At 39.1% G+C, this 24,466-nt stretch overlaps 1 protein-coding gene across 8 annotated transcripts; it reads left to right on the top strand.

Annotated features, from left to right (window-relative positions):
• The first annotated feature begins 633 nt into the window (after positions 1 to 633).
• LOC107781002 (uncharacterized) lies at positions 634 to 23,216 on the top strand. 8 transcript variants are annotated; one of them, XR_012693555.1, is made up of 7 exons: positions 645 to 1,120; positions 1,537 to 1,658; positions 2,020 to 2,158; positions 13,285 to 13,477; positions 17,736 to 17,795; positions 22,449 to 22,562; positions 22,778 to 23,212. XR_012693555.1 is itself a non-coding variant. In XM_075217683.1 (5 exons), the coding sequence occupies exons 1-4, from the start codon at positions 1,060 to 1,062 to the stop codon at positions 17,750 to 17,752; spliced, it is 393 nt and encodes a 130-aa protein (XP_075073784.1). In that variant the 5' UTR covers positions 634 to 1,059; the 3' UTR covers positions 17,753 to 17,795; positions 22,778 to 23,216. The 8 variants fall into 8 exon arrangements, 5 of the variants coding, with proteins under 5 accessions (XP_075073784.1, XP_075073785.1, XP_075073786.1 ...); XR_012693553.1 differs by lacking the exon at positions 2,020 to 2,158 and having other exon boundaries at positions 634 to 1,120; positions 22,778 to 23,214; XR_012693554.1 differs by lacking the exon at positions 13,285 to 13,477 and having other exon boundaries at positions 644 to 1,120; positions 22,778 to 23,211.
• The last annotated feature ends 1,250 nt before the right edge of the window (positions 23,217 to 24,466 follow it).

Genomic DNA, 24,466 nt, shown 5'->3' with positions numbered 1-24,466 from the left:
TGGAGAAAATAGGATAGTGTTTACAACAATATATTTTAGCTTAATATGATTAAGTTTGATAAAAAATTAATGTGAGAAGGTTGGTGTTATCTCATTACAAACAGAGGGACTAACTGTATAGGTCCAAATTTGGTAACCACGGTAACGGATAAGCAAGACATAGGACGGGGTCAATCACGACACAATGACTGACAGTTCTCCAAATGAAGGCCGGCGACTAGAAGCGCGCAGTTGAGATAAGATAATAACTGTAACTTAAACTCAGACAGAGACATGAAGAATATTCTTTATGTTGTACTTTTTAGGATTTTTTTGGAGAATGTTCCTTATAAATAGGAGGAGATAGTGAACAATGAGTGGATCTGCCTTTTTGAGAACTAATAGATATTGTAAAGTTTAGAGAAGAATATACGGAAGAGTTATCTTATTCCTTTCGTTCAAGCATATGTTATTCAGCCTTTATTCATAAATTTCAAGACCCCATATATATATATATTGATTGCTCATTTTTCCATGACATCAGAGAAAGGAAGTACCCAATCACACAATCATTAGGTGACAGTTCCTTCACACTATAATTCTTATCATTTCTTGCATTTACTATACATTTACGACATTATATATTTCATCAATCATAGCATATTATGCTCACTATTTAATGCTTCTAAACTCTACTCGGTGTACAAGAATTTTGCTCTATTTAGTGTAGGATTTATTAAGCATTTATTACTAATTGGTTTAGTATTTATTTGCTCAAACACTCTTTTCGATCGTTAAAACAGGTGATGGTTAAAATATAAATTTGAAAAGTCACATTTATTGAAAGTTCATCACAAAATCTTCAATTTCGGAAATCTTCCAATTCATTTGTTCATCGAGAGCCAATTACCCTCAGCGTGGTCCACCGTCTCTAGCATGGTTAAGTGCTAACGACTCACCGGCGGGGTACTCTCAGACGAATTCTCCGACCAAATTTCCTATAAGGCCGGGTCCTTGTTTTACAATCTCCTATCGCGTTCCTCTTCAAACATATGACAGAAACAAAGTGAAAGAAGAGATATGTTGGGAATTTCATACGGAGAGCTATTTGTCTTGCTTGGCGCTACTGCTGCTCTTATTGGTACTCTTTCATTTTTTTTCCAGTTGGGTTTAATATGTGAGTCCAGAATATTATTCTGCGACTTACTCCCTTTTCCCATTTTTAGGTGTCCAAAATTGTATTTAGAGGTCAATTTGACCTATTTTAGGGTGATATTTCAAGTAAATTTAGAAGATAAACAGTAGGTAATTTTAAAATAGGTTTAAAATGATCCATTGAGTAATTAAGTTTTGATTGCAAAAGATAATGCAAACTATCAAATATGCTTGTTATAGCTGTGTTAAGGAAATTAATCACTTTGTTCAATGTAATTGCTACTGGGTGTTGTTGATTTGTGCATATCTTAATGGGAAATATCTTGTTCACTATATGTGTACGCGTGTGTGGGCGCAGATGATATGGTTTGACCTTTTAAAAAAAGTAATTTATGTTCTTAGGACCTAAAGATTTGCCAATCATAGCAAGAACAGCTGGCAGATTTGCTGGGCGTTCCATTGGTTATGTTCAATTGGCCCGTGGTCAATTTGAAAGTGTTATGCAGCAGTCTCAAGCTCGTCAGGTTTCTTTCTTACTGCCTAAATCTGCCCAATATTTTTTGTTTAAACTCCTAGTCTTATAATGCATTGGTGTGACTAACTTCAAACTTCCATTTTTTTTATACATTAAGTTCAAACTTATTGTACTGCTTCATAAAGTTCAATCTGCGTTATATGATTAGTAGGTGTCTAGTGTCCATGTAGCTGTTTTCCCTTTCGATTTTTAAGGCTGAGGTTTTGCATCAAGACAAGGACTGATATAGAATTTGTTATCGCTCTTAAGCTGATTGACTAAATTTTGCTTTGTGTTGCATAATAGCTTATTAGCTTGAAATGAAATGTTACCACTTGTTATTTTATCCTTCATCTCGATTTTTTAATCAGGTGCATAAGGAACTGCAAGATACCATTGCTCAACTGGAAGCCATACGTCATGAAATTCGAACTATCTCTTTTATGAATCCTGGTCCAATGACATTGAGGCTAGTAGACAGCACCAACACAGCAGCTGCAAATAACGCTGGTATTGTGAGCGTTACTGTGTTAAAACATAAATCAGAAAACAAAATTGTTAGAAGAATAAAGAAATCTAGAAAACAATAAAGAATCAGAAATATTCCGAGTCCACAATTTTCTTGTGCGTCCTTAAGGAATTTTAACCCCCCCACACGTTGCCAAGGTAATGGATTAAATCCTCCCAGGATAAAGCGGAATAAACCTTCCTGCAACAGTGGCAATACAAATTGCAGGATACCAACGAACTCAAAGAACGGAGCAAATCACACTTACGAATTTGAGAGAGAGAGACTGCGAATTAGGATGCAATGTATTCAGAAAGAAAGAAGTTCTAGAGTGTTTTTTTCGTATAGAAGATGCAGCCTTGCCTCAGAATTTATAGGCAAATATCAGAAGAGGTGTCTGGAAATGTGGCTTTTCAGAGAGAGGCTCTCTGAATAAACCTGTCGCGGTTCCACCGCGACCGCGGCAGAATCGCGGTCAGATAGGCTCTCTGAATCTTCAGCAAGATTCTGGCGTATATTTGTTTTTGGCAATCCACTAGGCAAGCGCCTATGGCTAAGTTTTTTATTAATAAAAGAACAGAAAAATACAACAAATAGGAAAAGTACAAATAAGGGGGACAATAGCACCGATATTGTTACCTATATGCCTTGGCTATATAATCACTCCTCTGCGCCTCACACTGCCTTATGATGACAGCCTCATGTAGAGGATTCATGGTGTAGTTGTCGGCAACGTCTCACGAGGGCATATAATCTCATAACCGTGTGGATATTTTCCAAAGGCATAGGACCAAGGCAATACAAACCGGGCTAAACCTTACCTTACTAATCCTATTGAGGCAAATAAAAAGCCTCGCTTACTAACAAGCATGTAAAAAGAAAGAATTGAAAAGAACCAAATATTTAATGATCATCATAGAGTTTATAACATACTCTGTGATGATATTACAAATGAGTATACTAACATAATGGTAGAATAAAATGATGAAGGAATTAAAATGTTGTCCCTTCTTGTCCGAACTTGTAATTTCTTCAATTTGTAACTCTTTTTCATCACAATCCCAATTCTTCAAGATGTATTCAAAATTTATGATTTCTTTTTTGAACGATTGGACTTTGTTGATGTAGTTGGGGCGGCCTTCTTTTGTTTGGCAACTCTCATTGGAGGTCGTCTAACATTTAAAAAATCACTAACCTTGTCTTCCCAACTATTCTTCCTTGTATGAGATTTGCAAATTTTTCCACTATGCATTGGTGATAAATCCCCTTTTCTTGCCGCATCTTCTCTACACTGTTGTAACATTGCATCTTCTTCTCCTTGTTCAAAAAACTCTCTCCCTAAATTCACAGGTTGTGGTTCATTTTGAATCGTATCTAGTGACACCAAGGCAGATTCTCCAGTTGCCACCATTGCCTTACTTTGTTGTTGTCCAATGTGTTGTAATTTGTTGTTATTCCTACCTACAGGACCTGTGCTAGATGTAATAGGATTTATAGGTATGGAACTTACCATAGCTTCCAAAAGCTTTCTCTCCTCCTCTGAAATAACTGGTTTAGTGGTGACCAGTTGCTACTGCCCAGTTTTTGCCCGATCAGCTGTAGGATGTGTAGCTTTAACAGTCTGCCTTGTACCTGCTGTTGCAGCTTGACTTGGACTTGTATTTGGGGAACAACTCTTAGCACCTATAGTAAGCTGCTTGGAAGAAGTTGCTACATGTTGAGGCAAAATTCCAGCTGGGGCATTTTGAATTGCAGCACTAGGAGACATTCTGGGAACAAATGCAAGAGCATGGAGGTTTAATTTGCTCGTGGGGACTGCTGCAATTTTTCCATGAGACTTTGACTTAACTAGAGAGTCAAGCTCCTCACCTGCACTCTCCTGATCCACCTCCTCGTCACATTCTTCAGCTGAGTATCCTGCAAAACCATCGCCCCAGTCCTCCTCTTCATCTTCGTCTCGTTGATCTTGCCACAGTTTGGATGTAATAGCCTTAAGCCTCACGTTTGTTTGTATAACCTCGTTGTTATTCCCCGTTGACAACATAAACTGCCTAGATTCACCTTCTAATTCCCCAAACGACTCCGCAGATTGAGAAGGGATATCATATAAGGAGGTGTTCAAAGTGACCACAGGTTGTTTCACAATAGTAGAATTTTTCATCATTTCATTCTGAGCATCTTTGATGATTTGTTCTACTTGAGGGTTGGAAAAATGCATTGTAGGTGCATTTGAACTGTGTGCCTCTGCCTTTTGCTTATCAACACGAAAAACGTCCTTCGAAATAGTGAGACGATCATCTATGTTCTTGGAATTTTGCTGCTGCGTGTTACTACGTAAAGGTTGTGGTTGCCCATTTTTTGGAGTTGTGTTCATCATCATAGCTGCTTGGGCATTCTCTACCATTTTAGCTAGATCTGTATTGGAAATGTGCATTGTTGTTGTAGGATCATCATGTACTTGACTTGCCTCAACAATGTGATTTTTATCTGTTGCAATCCCAAGTCGATCATTTAAACCTGTGTCGCCCTGCATCAGTTGCAATATATTCCTAGCTTCCTTCTTACCTTGCTCATGGACATTCCATGTAGAGTTGGTTTTTCCATCTACTGATTGTGTCTCATCATCCCTCTGTTGCTCCTTATTTATAGCCTTATTCATATCATGCTCACCCTCATTGACCAAAACATCAAAAGAGTTTGATACTCCAATTACTTGTGATGGTACAATCTGATTTTGAAAAGCATCTTTCTTCTTGCTAGGTGATGTATTGACCATTGTCCAGTTGTTGCTCTTAGTAGCTACTTTGCTTGGAGTTGTATCAGATTTCCTTGGTTCACCAGGTGCCTCAGTAGGTTGTTTCTCCTTTATATCTGTTATCTTCTCCTTCTCAACTATACATTGTTGTACATTACCTTCTCCAATTCTTTCCTTTTGCACACCTTGAAATTTACATATTTGTGCAGCAGATACTTCCAGTTGCCCTACTCTTTTACCATTTGGATCAATATATGCTCGATCAACTGTATGAGTCAAACCAGAAGCATTTTTCCATTCCCCAGTATTGGGTAGCAAAACTCCAACTGAATTGTCCATTTCGTCAAACGTTGCTTCTGTACCATTTGCCCACTCCAAACTATCATCAATTACAACAGGAGCTTTGAAACCTCCTGCATTATTTTCTATCCTCCCATGAGAGGTACTGGGCACTCCTCGATCAGATAAATTAGTAGAGTGCTGGACAACTGCTACTTGTGTAACATGTAGGGCGTTACCAGCAGAACCTTGAATAGCAGCATGCTTTTTATCCTTCCCAAGTTGCAACGCTGCACCATCTCGATCCTCATTAGCCTTTTTGTGTTCCATATCTGAACTTTCAGGTCGATCAATAAGAGTTGCAGCAGTAGAAACATGTAGCTCATCATAGGCCTGCCCCACAAGATTAATCGCCAAAGCTGGACCCTTATCATTCACTGCTCGTTCAATGTTCAAGTTACCGGTTCAATTTTCCATTGTAGTTTGCACCTCTTGCTGCTCGACCACAGTCGTCTTTGCTATATTATCTACCATTTTTTTCAGCCCTTTTTGCATTAAGATAGTCTCTAGCATCCCCTTCTAATTTGTCAAGATTACACGACCCTTCAACTTCAACAATTGGTGCAGCTTCTTCATTACTTTTCTCTATCTTCCAACGGCATGATTTTACATCATGTCCTTGGTGTTTACAACATGTACAAAATTTAGGGAGATTATCATATATTATCTGCTGGTAATGTTCAACTAACCATCCAGAAATTGTATCCACAATATTTATCCTAACTCGCTTAGGATGTTTGTCCAGCAGCTCAAGTAGCACCTTCACTCTCGCCGTACTTGGTCACGTTCTATCATGAGTCGCTTTGTCCACTGCTAATGGCTTTCCCACTCCTGAGGCTATGGATAATAAGGACTTTTTTGCGAAGAAATTTGCAGGCAAATCTGGTAACGAAATCCATACCACTGCTCTTGACGTTTCTTCGCGAGGATTAAATCCTATCGTCCACGGGAAAGTTCTATAAAAGAATTCTTCACCTTTTGCTGTAATATAACTAGTAGTTCTCGACAAAACTTGGACAAAATCATCAAAAAGATCAAACTTTACCAAGATATGTCGATATTCTAGTTGCCTAACATTACAATATCCTTTCACGTTAAATTGCTTTGGAATAGCTTGTCGCAACTCATGAAGATCTGGTTTCCCATACGAGAATTTTAGAATTACTGCTTGATACAGTCTTTCTTCAATGGTGAATGAGTTAACCTCTTCAATGGTGAATTCAACAGTTGGTTCTCCATGAATAACAGTAACTGGACATAACTCAATTTTCAATTTCAACGCGTCAGATTTGTGACCAACAATTCTTTCAGCATATGTTTGTTTTGGATTGTGTTTAACAATTGTTTCCTTTGGATTTTGACTGGACTCTCCCACAGCATGGAGCTGGGGAGAGACGAAGGCATCCATGGCCGCTCAAAACACAAAACCTGCGTGCTACAGTAACCTCTACATTAATTCGTAGATCTGGAACAATTGGTTGCGAGTTTGGAGATGAAATCAATTGGGGATTGTGCGCAAAGATTAGGAGCTTATTTAGACACCAATTTTGTGAATTTTCAACGGTGGACACTGGAGTTATGGCCAGTGAACTGTTGTGTCGCTACTGTTCATCGCAGCTAGAGAGAGAAAGAAGAGAGAAGGGAGTGACTTGGCATTTAATTAATTATTAAATAATTAAATAAATTTTGTCCAAAAAATAATCTCATCGATCGTTTGACAAATCCAAATCCAAATCCAAAGCCGAGCCGAGCGAGCGACGACGACGGCGCGAGGGTTCATTCTCTTCAATTCCTTTTAAGAGCTTTAAGAAGTGATTCTATATATAAGCACACAAATGTGGTTGTCCCTCACCAATGAGGGACAAAGTGCAAGACAAAAGTTCACTTCTTCAAATTTTCATTTTTCCTCCATTTTATTTCCCTCCATTTCCAATTCACGCTTCTTCTATTTTAAAGCCCAATGGCTTTAAGTCCAACAATCCCCCATATGAATGGGAATGTCTGTATCAAGAAAGATCATAGATGAAAGCTATGTGATTTTGCAAGTGAGGATTAATTGCATCTGGATAAGTAGGTTTCCCTTTGAACTTTCCGTAGTGAACATATGTCGGATATACTCGGTCAATCGGTAGATTTGATATCTTTGAACCGTCGAACTTTAGTGTATACCTAGACAGCCATATGTCACACAACCAACCCTTACCGGTCTTTTGGTTCTCATTGTTGTGTTCGTTTTAGCCATGAACACCGCCTGGTCTCATAAGTGCGTAGAGAATTGGCCTTACAGAATTCTCCTTGAAGCGGCTTATACTTCACACTTACGTAGGTGATTCCTAAATGTGTAATCCTTTAGATTGACACTATTTGATATATACCTCATCAAACTTTGGTAATCATTAAAGAACGTGTAAAGTTCTATCCATGTTACTGAACATTGTCTTCATCACGAGAATGGACCAAAGATTTTATTTTGACAATGTTGAACCGGTCAATCACAACTTTGTTTGAGCTCCTTGAACCTAGATCTCGGAACATCCAAAATTCTAGGTAGAGTTACCGCCATGTTGACTTGTCTTCGGCCATAGTCCCATTCCCTTAGATGATTTCTCAACTCTCTCTCTAGATAAGCCTTTTGTAAGCGGATCCGCCACATTATCCTTTGATCTTACATAATCAATGGTGATAATTCCACTAGAAAGTAGTTGTCTAACGGTGTTATGTCTTCGTCGTATATGACGAGACTTTCCGTTGTACATAATGCTCCCTGCCCGTCCTATGGCAGCCTCACTATCACAATGTATACAAATAGGAGCCAAAGGCTTTGGCCAGAACGGAATGTCTTCTAAGAAATTTCGAAGCCATTCAGCTTCTTCACCGGCTTTATCCAAAGCTATAAACTCTTATTCCATTGTAGAACGAGCGATACACATCTGTTTGGAAGATTTCCAAGATATTGCTCCTCCACCAACAGTAAAAACATATCCATTTGTGGACTTTGTTTCTGTTGAGCTGGTTATCCAATTTGCATCACTATATCCTTCGATAACCGCATGATATTTATTGTAGTGCAAAGCGTAGTCTTGGGTATACTCCAAGTATCCCATAACTCGTTTCATTGCCACCCAGTAATGTTTGTTGGGATTACTTATGAATCGACTAAGTTTACTTATTGCACAAGCTATATCAGGTCGTGTACAGTTCATGATGTACATTAAGCTTCCCAACACACGAGCATACTCCAATTGAGACGTACTTTCACCTTTATTCTTTATAAGATGATGGTTTAAGTCAATTGGAGTTCTTGCACTTCTAAATTCCAAGTGCTTGAATTTTTCCAGTACCATTTTCACATAATGTGACTGAGACAAAGCTAAACCTTGAGGAGTCCTCTAAATTTTAATTCCTAGAATTACATCAGCAACTCCTAAGTCTTTCATATCAAACTTACTAGCAAACATACGTTTTGTAGCTTGAATGTCGGCAATGTCTTTGCTCATTATTAGCATATCATCAACATATAAGCAAACAATGACTATATGATTTGGAACGTTCTTAATGTAAACACATTTATCACATTCATTAATCTTAAAACCATTTGACAACATTGTTTGGTGAAATTTTGCATGCCATTGCATGAGTGCTTGTTTTAGTCCATAAAGGGACTTGACAAGTCTACACACCTTCTTTTCTTTTCCCGGAACCACAAACCCTTCAGGTTGGTTCATGTAAATTTCTTCCTCAAGATCACCATTTAAGAATGTTGTTTTTACATCCATTTGATGGATTTGAAAACCATACAAGGCAGCTAACGCTATTAGCATCTGAATGGATGTAATTCTTGTTACCGGCGAGTATGTGTCAAAATAGTCAAGACCTTCTCGTTGTCTAAATCCTTTGACAACAAGTCTTGCCTTGTATTTGTCAATAGTACCATCATCCTTCATTTTCTTCTTGAAAATCCATTTAGAACCCAACTTTTTGTTACCAGGAGGAAGATCAACCAATTCCTAGGTATGGTTGTTCAATATGGATTCTATTTCACTATTGACAGCTTCTTTCCAATATTGTGCTTCTGAGGAAGACATTGCTTCCTTGAAGGTACGAGGCTCATTTTCTAACAGAAAAGTCAGAAAATCTAGACCGAATGAAGTAGATATCCTTTGACGTTTACTTCTTCTTGGATTTTCTTCATTAGGCATACCATCTGTTTTTTCCTCCCGAGGTCATTTTGACTTTTGGCAGGTCACTTCACTTTCCTTTTTATACGGATAAATAGTTTCAAAGAATTCAGCATTATCTGATTCTATTATCGTATTAATGTGAATCTCAGGATTTTCTGATTTATGAACCAGAAAACGATATGCCTTGCTATTGGTTACATATCCAATAAACACACAATCAACCGTTTTTGGACCTATCTCGACCCTTTTAGGTTTAGGAACTTGTACCTTAGCTAAACACCCCCACACTTTGAAGTGTTTCAAGCTAGGCTTCCTTCCTTTCCACTTTTCATAAGGAATGGACTGTGTTTTACTATGAGGTACACGATTGATTATCCGGTTAGCTGTAAGTATAGCTTCCCCCCACAAGTTCTGTGGTAAGACAAAACTTATTAGCAATGCATTCATCATCTCCTTCAATGTTCGATTCTTCCTCTCCGCAATTCCATTAGATTGTGGAGAGTAAGGGGCAGTTGTTTGGTAAATAATGCCATTTTCCAAACAAATTTCTTCAAAAGGAAATTCATATTCGCCACCCCTATCACTTCTTATCATTTTGATCTTTTTGTTTAGTTGCGTTTCAACTTCACTCTTGTATTGCTTGAAAGCATCAATTGCCTCATCTTTACTATTAAGTAAATAAACATAGCAGTATCTCGTGCTATCGTCAATAAAAGTAATAAAATACTTTTTCCCACCGTGAGATGGTGTTGACTTCATGTCGCAAATATCTATGTGAATTAAGTCTAAAGGACTTGAATTCCTTTCAACTGACTTATAAGGATGCTTATCATACTTTGATTCCACACATATTTGACATTTGGAATTAATACAATCAAATTTTGGCAATACTTCTAGATTTATCATCTTCCGCAATGTTTTGAAGTTTACGTGACCTAAACGCGAATGCCATAAAGTGTTTGACTCAAGTAAGTAAGAAAAAACATTCACTTTATTGATAGGAACTGCTATTACATTTAGCTTAAAAAGGCCCTCATTTAGGTAACCTTTTCCTACATATACATCGTTCTTACTAAGTACAACACTATTAGAAACAAAAATACATTTGAATCCATTCTTGACAAGAAGTGAGGTAGACATAAGATTCTTGCGAATTTCTGGAACATGGAGGACTTGATTTAGATTCACTATTTTTCCCGACGTCATCTTCAACGCAATCTTGCCAACTCCTTCAATTTTGGCCGTAGATGAATTTCCCATAAAGATTGTCTCGTCGGGTCCTGCGGGGGCATAAGAAGAAAATAACTCCTTGTTAGCACAAACATGGCGGGTGGCTCCAGAATCTATCCACCATTCTTTTGGATTTCCTACCAAATTGCATTCAGACAACATGACACATAAGTCCTCCATTTCATCTTCAACCATGTTAGCTTGATTCTTTTTCTTCTTATCATTCTTGGGCGCACGACAATCCACGGCCTTATGCCCAGATTTTCCACATTTGTGGCAATTACCCTTGAACTTTTTCTTGCTTGGGTAATTCTATGGTCCAGAAGCCTTCTTCCTCTTCTTATTTTGTGACGCCTCCTCAACAACGTTTGCCCCCATTATTGTCAAGTTTCCACGTGACTTCTTTTCAGCATTTTTGTTGTCTTCTTCTATCCTCAAACGAACAATCAAGTCTTCTAGTGTCATCTCCTTCTGCTTGTGTTTAAGATAGTTCTTAAAATCTTTCCACAACGGAGGTAACTTTTCAATGAAAGCAGCGACTTGAAAGGCCTCATTTATGACCATACCTTCAATAAAAAATTCATAATTAATAATAAGATAAATCTTATTAATAAAATTATTGATTCGGGTCATACCTTCAGCAAGGAGGTCATGCACAATGACTTGTAATTCTTGGACTTGAGTTATGACTGACCTAGTGTCAATCATCTTGAAATCCAAAAACCTTGCAGCCACGAACTTCTTAAGTCCGACATCCTCAGTCTTGTACTTCTTCTCAAGCGCATTCCATAACGCTTTTGAAGTTTCCATGACACTAGACATTGTACAAGCCATCTTCCAAACAACTCAATATGTAGTTTTTGCACAAGAAATCAGAATGTTTCCATGCTTCAGTTACAACAAGTCGTTCATCATCCGGAGTATTTTCAGCCATGAACGGAGGATCCTCCTTGATGAAACGTTGCAAACTCAACGTAGTAAGATAGAAGAGCATCTTCATTTGCCAGCGTTTGAAGTCAATACCGGAAAACTTTCCGGATTTTTCTGCCGGTGCCATAGCATGAGTAGGAGTAGAACGGCTTGACGAGGCAGCAACACTCGTAACAGTAGCACCCGTTCCCACAACACTTCCATTAGTTTGGTTTTCATTCGTCATATTTCTGTAAAGTTGAAAACAATACAGAACTTGTTAAATCAGTGAAGTTTTGATATCTTCAAACTGAATACCAAACCAAACATAGAACACGTAACAATGGTGAAATTTTTATATACTTCAAATCCGTACGTTTATTATTCCGACAAAGTTTTTATGTACTTTAAACCGGACATAAACAATTATAGGAGTAGAAAGCAACAAGGCTTTAGTCTCCAATAAAGTATATAGAAAACAGTTTAATAATCAACACAGAAACGTTAGTAAATTAAATTCCTTAAGCTTGTGAGCGTTACTGTGTTAAAACATAAATCAGAAAACAAAACTGTTAGAAGAATAAAGAAATCTAGAAAACAATAAAGAATCAGAAATATTCCGAGTCCACAATTTTCTTGTGCGTCCTTAAGGAATTTTAACCCCCTCACACGTTGCCAAGATAATGGATTAAATCCTCCCAGGATAAAGCGGAATAAACCTTCATGCAACAGTGGCAATACAAACTGCAAGATACCAACGAACTCAAAGAACGGAGCAAAATCACACTTACGAATTTGGGAGAGAGAGACTGCGAATTAGGATGCAGTGTATTCAGAAAGAAAGAAGTTCTGGAGTATTTTTTTCGTATAGAAGATGCAGCCTTGCCTCCGAATTTATAGGCAAATATCAGAAGAGGTATCTGGAAAGGTGCCTTTTCAGAAAATACGCGGCCTGCCGCGGTTGTACCGCGACCGCGGCAGAACCACGGTCAGAGAGACTCTCTGAATAAACCTGCCGCGGTTCCACCGCGACCGCGGCAGAATCGCGGTCAGATAGGCTCTCTGAATCTTCAGCAAGATTCTGGCGTATTTTCCGCAGTGACTTGGCATTTAATTAATTATTAAATAATTAAATAAATTTTGTCCAAAAAATAATCTCATCGATCATTTGACAAATCCAAATCCAAATCCAAAGCCGAGCCGAGCGAGCGACAACGACGGCGCGAAGGTTCATTCTCTTCAACTCCTTTTAAGAGCTTTAAGAAGTGATTCTATATATAAGCACACAAATGTGGTTGTCCCTCACCAATGAGGGACAAAAGTTCACTTCTTCAAATTTTTCATTTTCCCTACATTTTCAATTCACACTTCTTCTACTTTAAAGCCCAATGGCTTAAAGTCCAACAGGTATTTCGTTGTTCTTTTACCTTACATGGTTGATTTTTGGCTTTTTCATTAGTTCCTCATTTATTCTTCTTCTTTGTGACGCTGGAAAAGTTTATTCTTATTTTTTCTCTTTGGTGATACAATTGAAAATGGACCTAAAAAAACTGAAATAGAGAACACCATAGATGAAAAGGGACCTCAAATATCCGAGAAAGAGAACATATTAGCAACTATCACACCTGAGGTTTTGTTGTTTCTCTCACTATTATTTTCATTATCTTTTGCTTCCTTTTCAAATGGAAAGATTTATGTGATTAATAATTATCAGGACTATAGTTCAAGGAAACCTTTGACCGATATGCACAGCCAAGCTGCTGCTTATGCTAGATTGGCTGAAACGACACCTTTGAAATCCATTTCTATAGATAAGGAATGTCTGAGTGAGCTGACTGAAGAATCTGGCAGTATTATTGTGCTCCCTGTCTCAGCAGAGAGTGCAGGGTTGTTGCCTAAACGTAAAGGTAAGGAATCATTTCCCGGATTCTGATTGCCTCATGTCTCTTTTTCAGTTAGCCCATTGGTCCTATTATTCTGCATACAGAATAGTTTTCTGCTGTTTGGTAATTACGTACTTACCATTCGTCCTTGTAAATTTATGTGCATTCCTAAAGGTTCAGGACAGGATCTCTGCAGAATCCTTTGTCAACTCTTGTAACCTTGCTTTGCCCCCTTCGGGTGAGATTATATAAGGTAGGATAGCACTTGATGTTGCTAAAGTGAGGAAGTTTCAAACGAAGGAGATTAGGTGTGGTTCAAGCTAGCAGATTATGTCCTTTTTTATTTAAATTTAATTTAATTGGCCAACTCCATTATTATCCTTATAAAAAAAAGTCCAACTCCTTTATTAGGAGAACTAAATTAGCTCATTACCGAAAAGTTGAAGGTATTGTGATTATTTGATGACCGAGAAATCCGTCTGGAGTCGATCCTTTGGACTAACCGTATTCGAAACTTGGTGGATAATGGGCCCGCCCCTCTACCCTTCCCCACTTAAATATCAGGCTTTGATTTGCATAGTGTGGGGTCTTGAACCTGTGACCTAAGACACAAATCCACCACCCTTCGCCACTTGAGCTAGACCCCGGGGCGAAGGTATTGTGATTAGAATTAGCTGAAAGCACATAGAATTCCTTTTCAATTGACGTTCCTACATCAAGAATCATGCTCTGTTTATATGATGGTGATAGGGTGGCAGGTGTCAGTTATATGACAATTTGATCTTTTTTTTTAGAATAAATGGTTGTTTCCAGACCAGCTTGTCCATACCTCGAATATTGCACCTGCTATTTTCTAGCAGCATAGTGCACCGGGCTGCCCTTTATAGTTGCATGGTTACTTTACCCACCAAAGCTTAGACAACAACAACAACTACCCAGTAAAATCACACAAAGTGGGGTCTTGGGAGGGTAATGTGTACGCAGACCTTACCCCTACCCCGATAGGGCAGAGAGGCTGTTTCCGATAAACCTTCGGCTCAGAAAGATGGAAATAAAAACAGGAAAAGACAATTCATTAGTAACTCCAGTAGAAACCATAATAGTAACAGAAGCATAACAACCAAAAGATAAATGACATGCAATAACAGTAACCAGTATCTAAGGCCCGGGGCTAAGATAAACAGCAAGGATAGTGTTGATTCAACATAAACTGCAAGCCATCTAAGCCCAATCCTAATCCAACCCCGCCTCACCCCCGGTATGAAATAAGGAAAGCTCTACTACCTGCTAACCTACAACCCTAATGCTTGACCTCCAGACCTTACTATCAAGGGCCATGTCCTCGGAAATCTGCAGTCGTACTATGTTCTTCCTGATCACCTCTCTCCAATACTTCTTAGGCCTCTCTCTACCCCTTCTCGTACCCACCACGGCCAACCGCTCACACCTCCTCACCGGAGCATCAAGCCTTCTCCTCCGCACGTGCCCGAACCATCTGAGCCTCGCTTCCCGCATCTTGTCATCCACATGGGCCACACCCACCTTCTTCCGAATATCTTCGTTCCTGATCTTGTCTATTTTAGTGGGCCCGCACATCCACCTCACCATCTTCATCTTTGCTACCTTCATCCTCTGGATATGGGAGTTTTTAACCGGCCAATACTCTGCCCCATACAACATGGCCGGTCTAACCACAACTCTATAAAACTTACCTTTGAGTATCGGTGGCACTTTCTTGTCACACAAGACTCCAGATGCAAGCCTCCATTTCATCCAGCCCGCCCCTATACGGTGAGTGACATCTTCGTCGATCTCTCCGCCCCCATGAATCATCGACCCAAGGTACTTGAAGCTATCTCTCTTGGGGATGACTTGTGATCCAAGCCTCACGTCCCTGCCTACTTCCCTCGACTCAGCGCTAAACTTGCACTCCAAGTTTTCTGTCTTAGACCTGCTCAATTTGAAACCCTTAGATTCGAGGGTCTGTTTCCAAACCTCCAATCTCTCGTTAACACCGACCCTCGTCTCATCAATTAGAACTATGTCATCAGCAAATAACATACACCATGGCACATCCCCTTGAATATGGTGTGTCAATGCATCAATCACCAAGGCAAATAAGAACGGGCTAAGCGCAGAGCCTTGGTGTAATCCCTTAACAACCGGGAAATGCTCCGAGTCGCCTCCCACAGTCCTAACCTTAGTCTTAGATCCATCATACATGTCCTTGATCGCTCTTATGTAGGCTACCGGCATGCCCTTTGCCTCAAGACATCTCCAGAGCACCTCCCTAGGGACCTTGTCATACGCCTTCTCCAAGTCAATAAACACCATGTGCAGATCCTTCTTCTTATCCCTGTACTGTTCCACCAACCTCCTAATAAGGTGGATAGCTTCTATAGTGGAGCGACCCGACATGAACCGAACTGATTGTCGAAAATAAACGTCGTCTTCCTCACCCTCACCTCCACCACCTTCTCCCAGACTTTCATGGTATGACTAAGTAACTTGATACCCCTATAATTGTTTCAACACTGGATATCACCTTTATTCTTCTACAACGGTACCACTGTACTCGACCTCCACTCCTCCGGTATCCTCTTCGTCCTAAAAATTACATCGAACAATCCAGTCAGCCACTCTAATCCTGTGCTACCTATACACTTCCAAAACTTAACCTGAATTTCATCTGGCCCGATCGTTCTACCCCTACTCATCTTACGCAAAGCCCCTACGACCTCCTCCACCTTAATGCGCCTGCAATACCTAATATCTCGGAGACTCTCCGAATGCCCCAAGTCCCCTAACGCTATATCCCGGTCCCCTCCTCGTTTAGAAGACAATAGAAGTACGTTTGCCATCTTTGCTTAATCGGGACTCTCCCATCAATACTCTACCATCTTCGTCTTTGATACACCTTACTTGGTCCAGATCCCGGGCCTTCCTCTCCCTCACCTTAGCCAGCCGAAACAACTTCCTGTCCCCGCCTTTCTCCCCCAATTCCTCGTATAGACGACCAAACGCTGCATTCTTAGCCTCCGTGACCGCCCGTTTTGCCTCCTTCCTTGCCACCTTGTACCTCTCTCTATTCGCTCTCCTCTCCTCCTCGCTTGTGCTCCCTGCCAACTTCGCGTACGCTACCTTCTTCGCCTCCACTTTACCTTGGACTACGTCATTCCACCACCAGTCGCCTTGGTGCCTGCCAGAAAAACCCTTCGATATTCCTAGCACCTCTCTCGCCGCCTCCCTCATATAGTTCGCCGTCGTTGACCACATAGTGCTCGCGTCTCCACTACTCCTCCAAGCTCCCATAGCGGATAACCTCCCCTCCAACTCCTGGGCTTTATCCTTGGTTAAAGCTCCCCATCTAATCCTCGGTCGGCCACGAGCATACCTCTTTTTCCTCTTCATCATAATGTCGATGTCCATCACTAAGAGCCTATGCTGAGTCGCGAGGGTCTCTCCCGGGATAACCTTGCAATCCTGGCATAACCCTCTATCACACCTTCTTGGCCTCGGTAAAAATATTGTATATATATAAGTTAATACAGGGAGGGCCCCTATAAATATATTATGCGGCACCCTCAATCACAAAGATTGGATAGAAGAGTTGGTTTGTGGGTGTAGCTGCCTTCTTCAAGACCCAGGTTAACTCAGGTCCAACAATCAATTTTTAATTTTTGATTGGGTCTCATTCGGTCAGACCTTCAATTGAATCTTAATTCCGTTCAAAGGTTAAAAATACACGCCTACTCCCTTTTCTCTCTCTTTGACATTAGGTTATTTCTTCTAAACCCAAAACAAATTTCATCCTTCACCTTCACACGTTTCTTTCTTCAGGGATCAAGCAGCTGCCGAATCTTTTTCTGGGTAAGATTTTGAAAATTATACTTGGAATTCTCCATCTTGTTTCCACTTTTCTAATGGTAAATTTCAGTTTCGAATTTAGGGTTTAAAAAAATCCCTTTTAAAATACGATTGAGAAGGGGCTTAACTAGAAGGTTTTGCTTGCCTCTTATTTGTGTCTTGTTCTCAATTTTGGCTATTCTATTTTGATTGAATCTCTGAATTTTCTGTAATTTTTCTTGATTTTGTTGAGGCTATAAAGTCTTTGATTTAGGCCCCAAAAATTTTGAGGCCCCAAAAGGTGTACTTCTTTTAGTTTTTGAATTCATTGTTTGAGCGGACTTAACCTAGTTGGTGTGCTAATTTTTTATCTTAATAAATTAATTTCATAGGTATTTGAATATTTGTTCTAATGCTATTTGAAATATTATTTCAGTGAAGTGGATGATTTGAGACCAAATTGTATTTGGATTTCAAGGATACCTTTCAGAAATTGGTAAGTGATTCTTCTATCTTTAATAAAATAATAATAATATAGTTATGACTTATAATAAAATAAGGAGTGTGATTAATCATATTAAAAATATTGTTTTGCTTGGCATTGTTGCTTTGTAGGAAGTTCTCTTGATGTGAATTGAGATGGACATATTTTTGACGAGGTTTAATTCTTCTCAACCAAGTTCTAGTTGTAGAGACAATTCCTCTCATCTTGTAGAAGAGTTTGATGTGAAATCACTTAATATCGATCCCGGAGAGAGAATATCCATTGATAGATATAGCCCTAGAATACGAGATGAAGTGAGAAGACACTACATCCAAAGAGGGCCCTGCCAACCAGATCACAAATTTCCTAAAACTTTATTTAGGAAGAAAATGTGCCAATTTAGTTCGGGTTGGTTTAAAGGTTCGTATTCTAGATGGTTAGAGTATAGTGTGAAGAAAGATGCCGCATTTTGTTTATGTTGTTATTTATTCAAAAATGATTACGTTAATGAAAGCACATGTGACTCTTTCACAAAAACCGGCTTTAAGGCTTGGAATAAAGCAACCGAAAGATTTGGTCTACATGTTGGTGAAGTAAGTAATCTCCACCATAAGTGCTTCAACAATATGCTAGACTTGTCAAATCAATCTCAATCAATTCAAGCTGCTTTTGAAAAGCAATCCGATCAACAAAAAAACTGAATATCGAATTCATTTAAATGCCTCAATTGATGTTGCAAGATTTCTCTTGGACTTTGGATTGTCTTTTCGTGGTCACGATGAAAGTGAATCTTCAAAAAATAAAGGCCTTTTTCTAGGGTTTTTGGAATGACTTGGAAATAGGCTTCCAGATGTAGATAGAGTTATATTAAAACATGCTCCAAAAAATGATATGATGACTTCGCTAAAAATTCAAAAGGATTTTGTGAGTGCTTGTGCACAAGAGACTGTGAAAGCTATAATTGATGACTTGGATGGAGATTATTTTGGGATATTAGTTGATGAGTCCAAGGGTATTTCACACCATGAACAAATGGCCCTTGCTTTGCGGTATGTTGACAAAAAAGGCCAAGTGAACGAGCCATTTATTAGTCTTGTTCGTGTTAGTAATACATCTGCAAAGTCGTTGAAAGAAGCAGTACTTTCTTTGCTAATGAAACACTCATTAAGTCCATCCAAAATACGTGGACAAGGCTATGATGGGGCTAGTAATATGTAGGGAAAGATGAATGGCCTTAAAGCTTTAATTTTGCAAGAAACTCCATGGGCATATTCTGTTCATTGTTTTGCACGTCAATTACAATTGACGCTTGTAGCTGTTGCTAAAAAATACAAGGAGGTTGAGACTTTCTTTGCTATTGTTACTAACGTGTTGAATATAATTGGAGTTTCTTTTAAGCGTAGAGATCAACTTCGGGATCATCAAGTAGAATTGTTGGATCAATTGTTAGAGAGTGGTGAAGTTCAAAGTAGGAAAGGATTAAATCAAGAGCGGGGACTTCAAAGGCCAGGTGACACTCGTTGGGGATCACATTGTAAAACATTGGATAACTTTGTTATTTTATTTTCTTCTATTGTTCATGTGCTTGGGGTGATTGAATGTGAAGGGGATGTTAATGATAGGTTGCAAGCAAAAGATTGTTCGAGTAAAATTAAAGCATTTGAATTTGTTTTCTTGCTTCACTTAATGTTGAAAGTGTTGATAATGTCAAATAAGTTGAGCAAAGCTTTACAGAAGAAAGATCAAGATATTGTCAATGCCATGGTATTTCTTGATATCACAAAGGGAAGGTTGCAAGAAATGAGAGATAAAGGATGAGAACCATTGATGGATGGAGTATATTTATTTTGTGCAAAACATGATATTTTGGTGCCCAAGATGGAAGAATTCTATATTCCTGGAAAGTCGAAATGTAGGCCTTCTAGTGTTACTTATTCAATCACTTACGTGTTGAGCTTTTTTATGCCGTGATTGATTTGTAACTTCTGGAGCTTAAAAGTCGTTTTGATGTTGTGAGTAGTAACCTGCTTCTTGGTATGGCTAGCTTGAATCCGGCTAACTCATTTGCTAATTTTGATAAGTAAAGAATAATGACATTGGCCAAGCATTATCCCGATGAGTTTGGTGAATTGAAGCTTCGAGATCTCAGTCACCAACTTGACACTTTCATATGACATATGCAACATGGTGACCCTAGGTTATCTGATTTGAAAGGAATTGGTGATTTGGCGAAAGCATTGGTTGAGACAAATCTTGTGGAGATTTATTCACTTGTTTATTTGCTTGTGAAGTTGACTTTAATTTTACCTGTCGCAACTGCAACGGTGGAAAGAACATTCTCATCTATGAAGTACATCAAAGATGAATTGTGTGGTAGTATTGGTGATGCATTTTTAAATGATTGTTTAGTTTGTTACTTTGAGAAGGAAGTGTTTGTAAATATAAGCAATGATGCTATTATTGACCGTTTGAAAACGCGTCGAGTTCCACTATGAGTGGACAATATACTTTTGTTATATTAGTATCAAGTTAATGATATTTGATAATATTGATATTTTTATTTTGATGATAAATTATCATAGTCATTTCAAAGAGTTACACCCGAACTTTATTGTTGGTGATTGGCATACTAAAAACAATGGTGCCCCCGTAAGGCTTAAATCATGGGTCCGCCTCTGCTCTCGGGATAACTTTGCAATCCTTGCACAACCCTATATCACACCCTATGAGGAGAATGTAATCAATCTGAGTCTTCACCGCCGAACTTTGAAAAGTAACCAGATGCTCCTCCCTCTTCGGAAAAGTCGAGTTCGCAATCACCAGTTCGAAAGCCTTAGCGAAGTGTAGCAGCGAAGTACCTCCTCCGTTACTATCCCCAAGGCCAAAGCCACCATGCACCTCGCCATAACTACCAGCAGCCGACCCAATATGGCCATTAAAATCCCCTCCAATAAATAACCTTTTAGTAGGTGGAATACTATGCACAATCTCGTCCAAACCCTCCCAAAAGCGCCTCTTAACCTCCTCATCGAAGCCCGCTTGCGGCGCGTAAGCGCTAAATACATTAGGGTGCACTCACCAATCACCAACTTAATAAATATTAGCCTATCATTCACTCGCCTAACCTCAACCACAGTCTCTCTAAGATCCCTATCCACTAAGATACCCACTCCATTCTTACCCATCATGACTCTAGAGTACCACAACTTATACCCGTTTGTATTCTTCGCCTTCGACCCTACCCACCTAGTCTCCTGGACACAAACTATATTAACCTTCCTCTTTTGGAGAATCTTTGTCAACTCAATAGACTTACCCGTCAGCGTGCCTATGTTCCACGACCCGATCCTCAATCTACAAGCTCCCTCTTTCCCCTTACCCTCATTGCCTCTCATCCCATCCACTGACCCCCCCACCCCCCTTCTCACCCCCGACACCCCTCGAGGACATGACCTTACTCTACCATCCCAGACCACAACCACTATACCTACGACAAACTCTGGAAAACACTAGCACAGACCCAAACTAGAAAATAATAGGTAGCAACTACAAGTACTCTAATAATATGCTTAAAGTGATGCTAACTAAATAGCTCCAATTTAACTAACACAAAGAAAGAGACAAGAAAGCGGGAGGTACCAACTCCCGATGGAAAGAACCTGGAAATATGACGATGCACCCGAGGTCACAGAAATCTGTCGTGCATCCTTCCAACTCCTGCCAACCTTTGCACATACTAGCCGGTGATGCTACGCTCTACTCTCCCGTATGCTCGCGCTTTCCTGGGCAACCGCAACTAGTTCCCTAAAAAAATACACACAACCACCACGAAACCAATAGGGAGGGGGGCTGTCAACCTGTCCACCCTTGGACAGAGTCGAAAAGGGAGGGACACCAAGGGGGGGGGGGGTCGCCGGCGGGGCAGCTAGGGTTTCAGAACTGAAATTTGGGCTCAAGAAGGGTTGGGGAAAACGATCAGCAGGGAAAGAGAGACGGGTTTATGGGGATAAAAGAGAAGAAAGGAGTGAGGAGAAGAGAAGAAAGACAGAGGAGAGGCGCTAGGAGGTCGCCGACCAGAAATTCCGGCGTTGAAACAGAGAAAAGAGAGAGAAGGGGTAGAGAAAAGAGAGTAAAGGGGTGGAGTAGAGAGCGGGGGGGGGGGGGGAGGGGGAGGAGAGAGGAAGGAGGGAGAAGAGTGGGAGAGAGAGGCTGGCTTACTTGAGGTTGCCGGCGCCGAAAAATCAGAAGGCAGAAGAGAGAGCACTAGCGGGGAGAGAGAGACTTGAAGAGAGAGAAAGAGCCGTTCCAAATAACTCAGGACCACTAAGGCTTAGACAGATCGAAAGAAATCATCTTGCATTTTTTGCCGATGCTAGTTATGAAAATTTTATCCTACATTAACTTGATATTGGATTTCCTAGAAAGAAAAAGAATTAGGCTTGCAATTTCCCTCCCAAAACCCACTCGACCAAGAAGTACCTTATAGATCTAGACGGGCTCGATGAAAAAATAGGTTTAAATATTTACATGTTTCGTAGCTGCAAACGAAGGGTGGATTTTTTTGAGAATCAACTCCAATCTCCTATCTACGCCCTGTGCGCGTACAACAGTTTGTTGTGAAATTTCTTCCTTTGTTGTGTTAATTATTTTCTTTTTTCCCAAAAGATGAAGCAAAAGGGTCTGACATTGTGTTAGAAGCGATACTGGAGGCAGAAGTGGCAAATAATGCCAAAGAGTTTTTCTCACAGCCACAAAATCAATTAAAAAGTGATTGAAGAGGTAAAATGTACTCCCTTTGCTCCACTTTTTGATTGCCTTTTATTCTTGAATCACCGATCACGAGCACATGCATATGGTTCAGTTTATTTGTTGGGCTAAACATGGAAGCCGTCATAATTTAATGCTAATCAATTGTATGTGCGTCATCTCCTTGCAGTTATGTGAAAAATGAACTTATAGCTATGATCTTAGATATGTATATGCTCTTATTCCAGGTACATTTGAAGAAGATTTGCGCATTAGAAGGCAGAGATCAGCTTCATACCAAGTGAGCATGTCAGCTGCGGATGAAATATTTCCATGGAAAGACGGATGATTTAACCCCAGTTCGAGTATCTCTGACTGTGGTTTTTGAGTCTTCTACCTGGTCTGTTTTGATATCATGGGCATCTAAAGAACATAAGATCCGTGTTGCCGCTAGGCATCAAAGTCATATTGTTTGACAGATGGTAGTCGATGACATATACAAATAAGAAATTTCAGTGGACTTTGATTCTGGAGTTCTGCATATTTTTAACGATTTCTAAATTTTGTTTTTGGACCTACTTGTACGAGGAGAGGATTCAAAAATGTCTTTGAAATAGACGTTTGACCCTCATTAATTGATCAATGATTTGATTGACCCGATTATTCTTGCCATCATTTTCATGATGTTAACTTTTCCTTCAAATAGTCAGAAGTTATACACTAAACAATTATTGTATTGACTTTGAAAAATCACTTTCTCGGTCAAATTGATCATAAAGACATAAAATGCGAAATTTGAAGGATTTATAAAAAATACCTCAAAAGAACAATTTAGGCAAAATAAAATATTACAACAATGGCTATTTGGAAGAACCATTGTAAACTAAAGAGATAAAGAGGTTGGAGGGTTTTTCATCACTCATAAACTCAGCAATATCACTATGAAATTATTATTTTTCTATTTATAATTAGAGGAGGATTTAAACTTTATGGGTTCAACTTCTAGATTTCTAATATTGAACCCATTATATATATATTTAAAGTTATGGGTTTCTCTAATATTTATTGTAAATTTAGTAGATTTTTACATATAAAATTATGCTTCGTATCAAAAGTATTGGGTTCGGGTAAATTCAAAAAGCCAGATCCGCCCATGTTTATGGTAGTACAAAACCAAATTTGACTAGATATTAAGAAATTGATTCTTATATGATTTTGACTACAAAACCTAAGTAGACGTGAATTAAAGAAACTAACAAATACTAAATTATAAATTACTTTGGATTATTAATTAATCTTGATTTAATTCCAACAAAATTCACTTTCTAACTCTCTGATGATTATGATCAATTTACTTGAGATAATATTCTCAATTTTTGAATCTAATTAGGTCGTCAAGTTGAATAAAAAATTTGACGATTGGCACCAAGAGATGTGGACCAGTGTGGTGGAATTGATGATATTATTTCACTCAAAATTAAGAAAAAAGGGCGCAAAAAAAGTAGACGATCCCACAACGACGACCAAATTACAACGGACATTTGCATCTATACCTGCTTTTTGGGTCACGTTTTATCTTATACCTGCTTTGCAAAAAAAATTACAAGCATACCCACTTTTCGCGTAACTTAGACATACGAGCCTAAAGTAGCAAAGACAATCACGCAAATTTCAGCATTCTAATAGACGGGCCTCAAGTAGCAAAAATTGCTGAACCAATTGGCTGAAGTTTTTGTTTGTAATTGCTGAATTTAAGCATTCTAGCAGCTGAAGTTTTGTTCTCTATTTGCTGAAATTTTTGTTTGTAATTGCTGAACTTAAGCATTCTAGTAGCTGAAGTTTTGTTCTTTATTTGCTGAACTTCAGCATGTTTTAGCTGAAGTTTTGTTCTATATTTGCAGAACTTCAGCATGTTTTAGATGAAGCTTTGTTATGTT

The sequence above is a fragment of the Nicotiana tabacum genome, chromosome 7, assembly GCF_000715075.1.
Source record: "Nicotiana tabacum cultivar K326 chromosome 7, ASM71507v2, whole genome shotgun sequence".
In the NCBI taxonomy this organism is placed as follows: domain Eukaryota; kingdom Viridiplantae; phylum Streptophyta; class Magnoliopsida; order Solanales; family Solanaceae; genus Nicotiana; species Nicotiana tabacum.
This window is presented reverse-complemented; position numbering and strand designations above follow the sequence as displayed.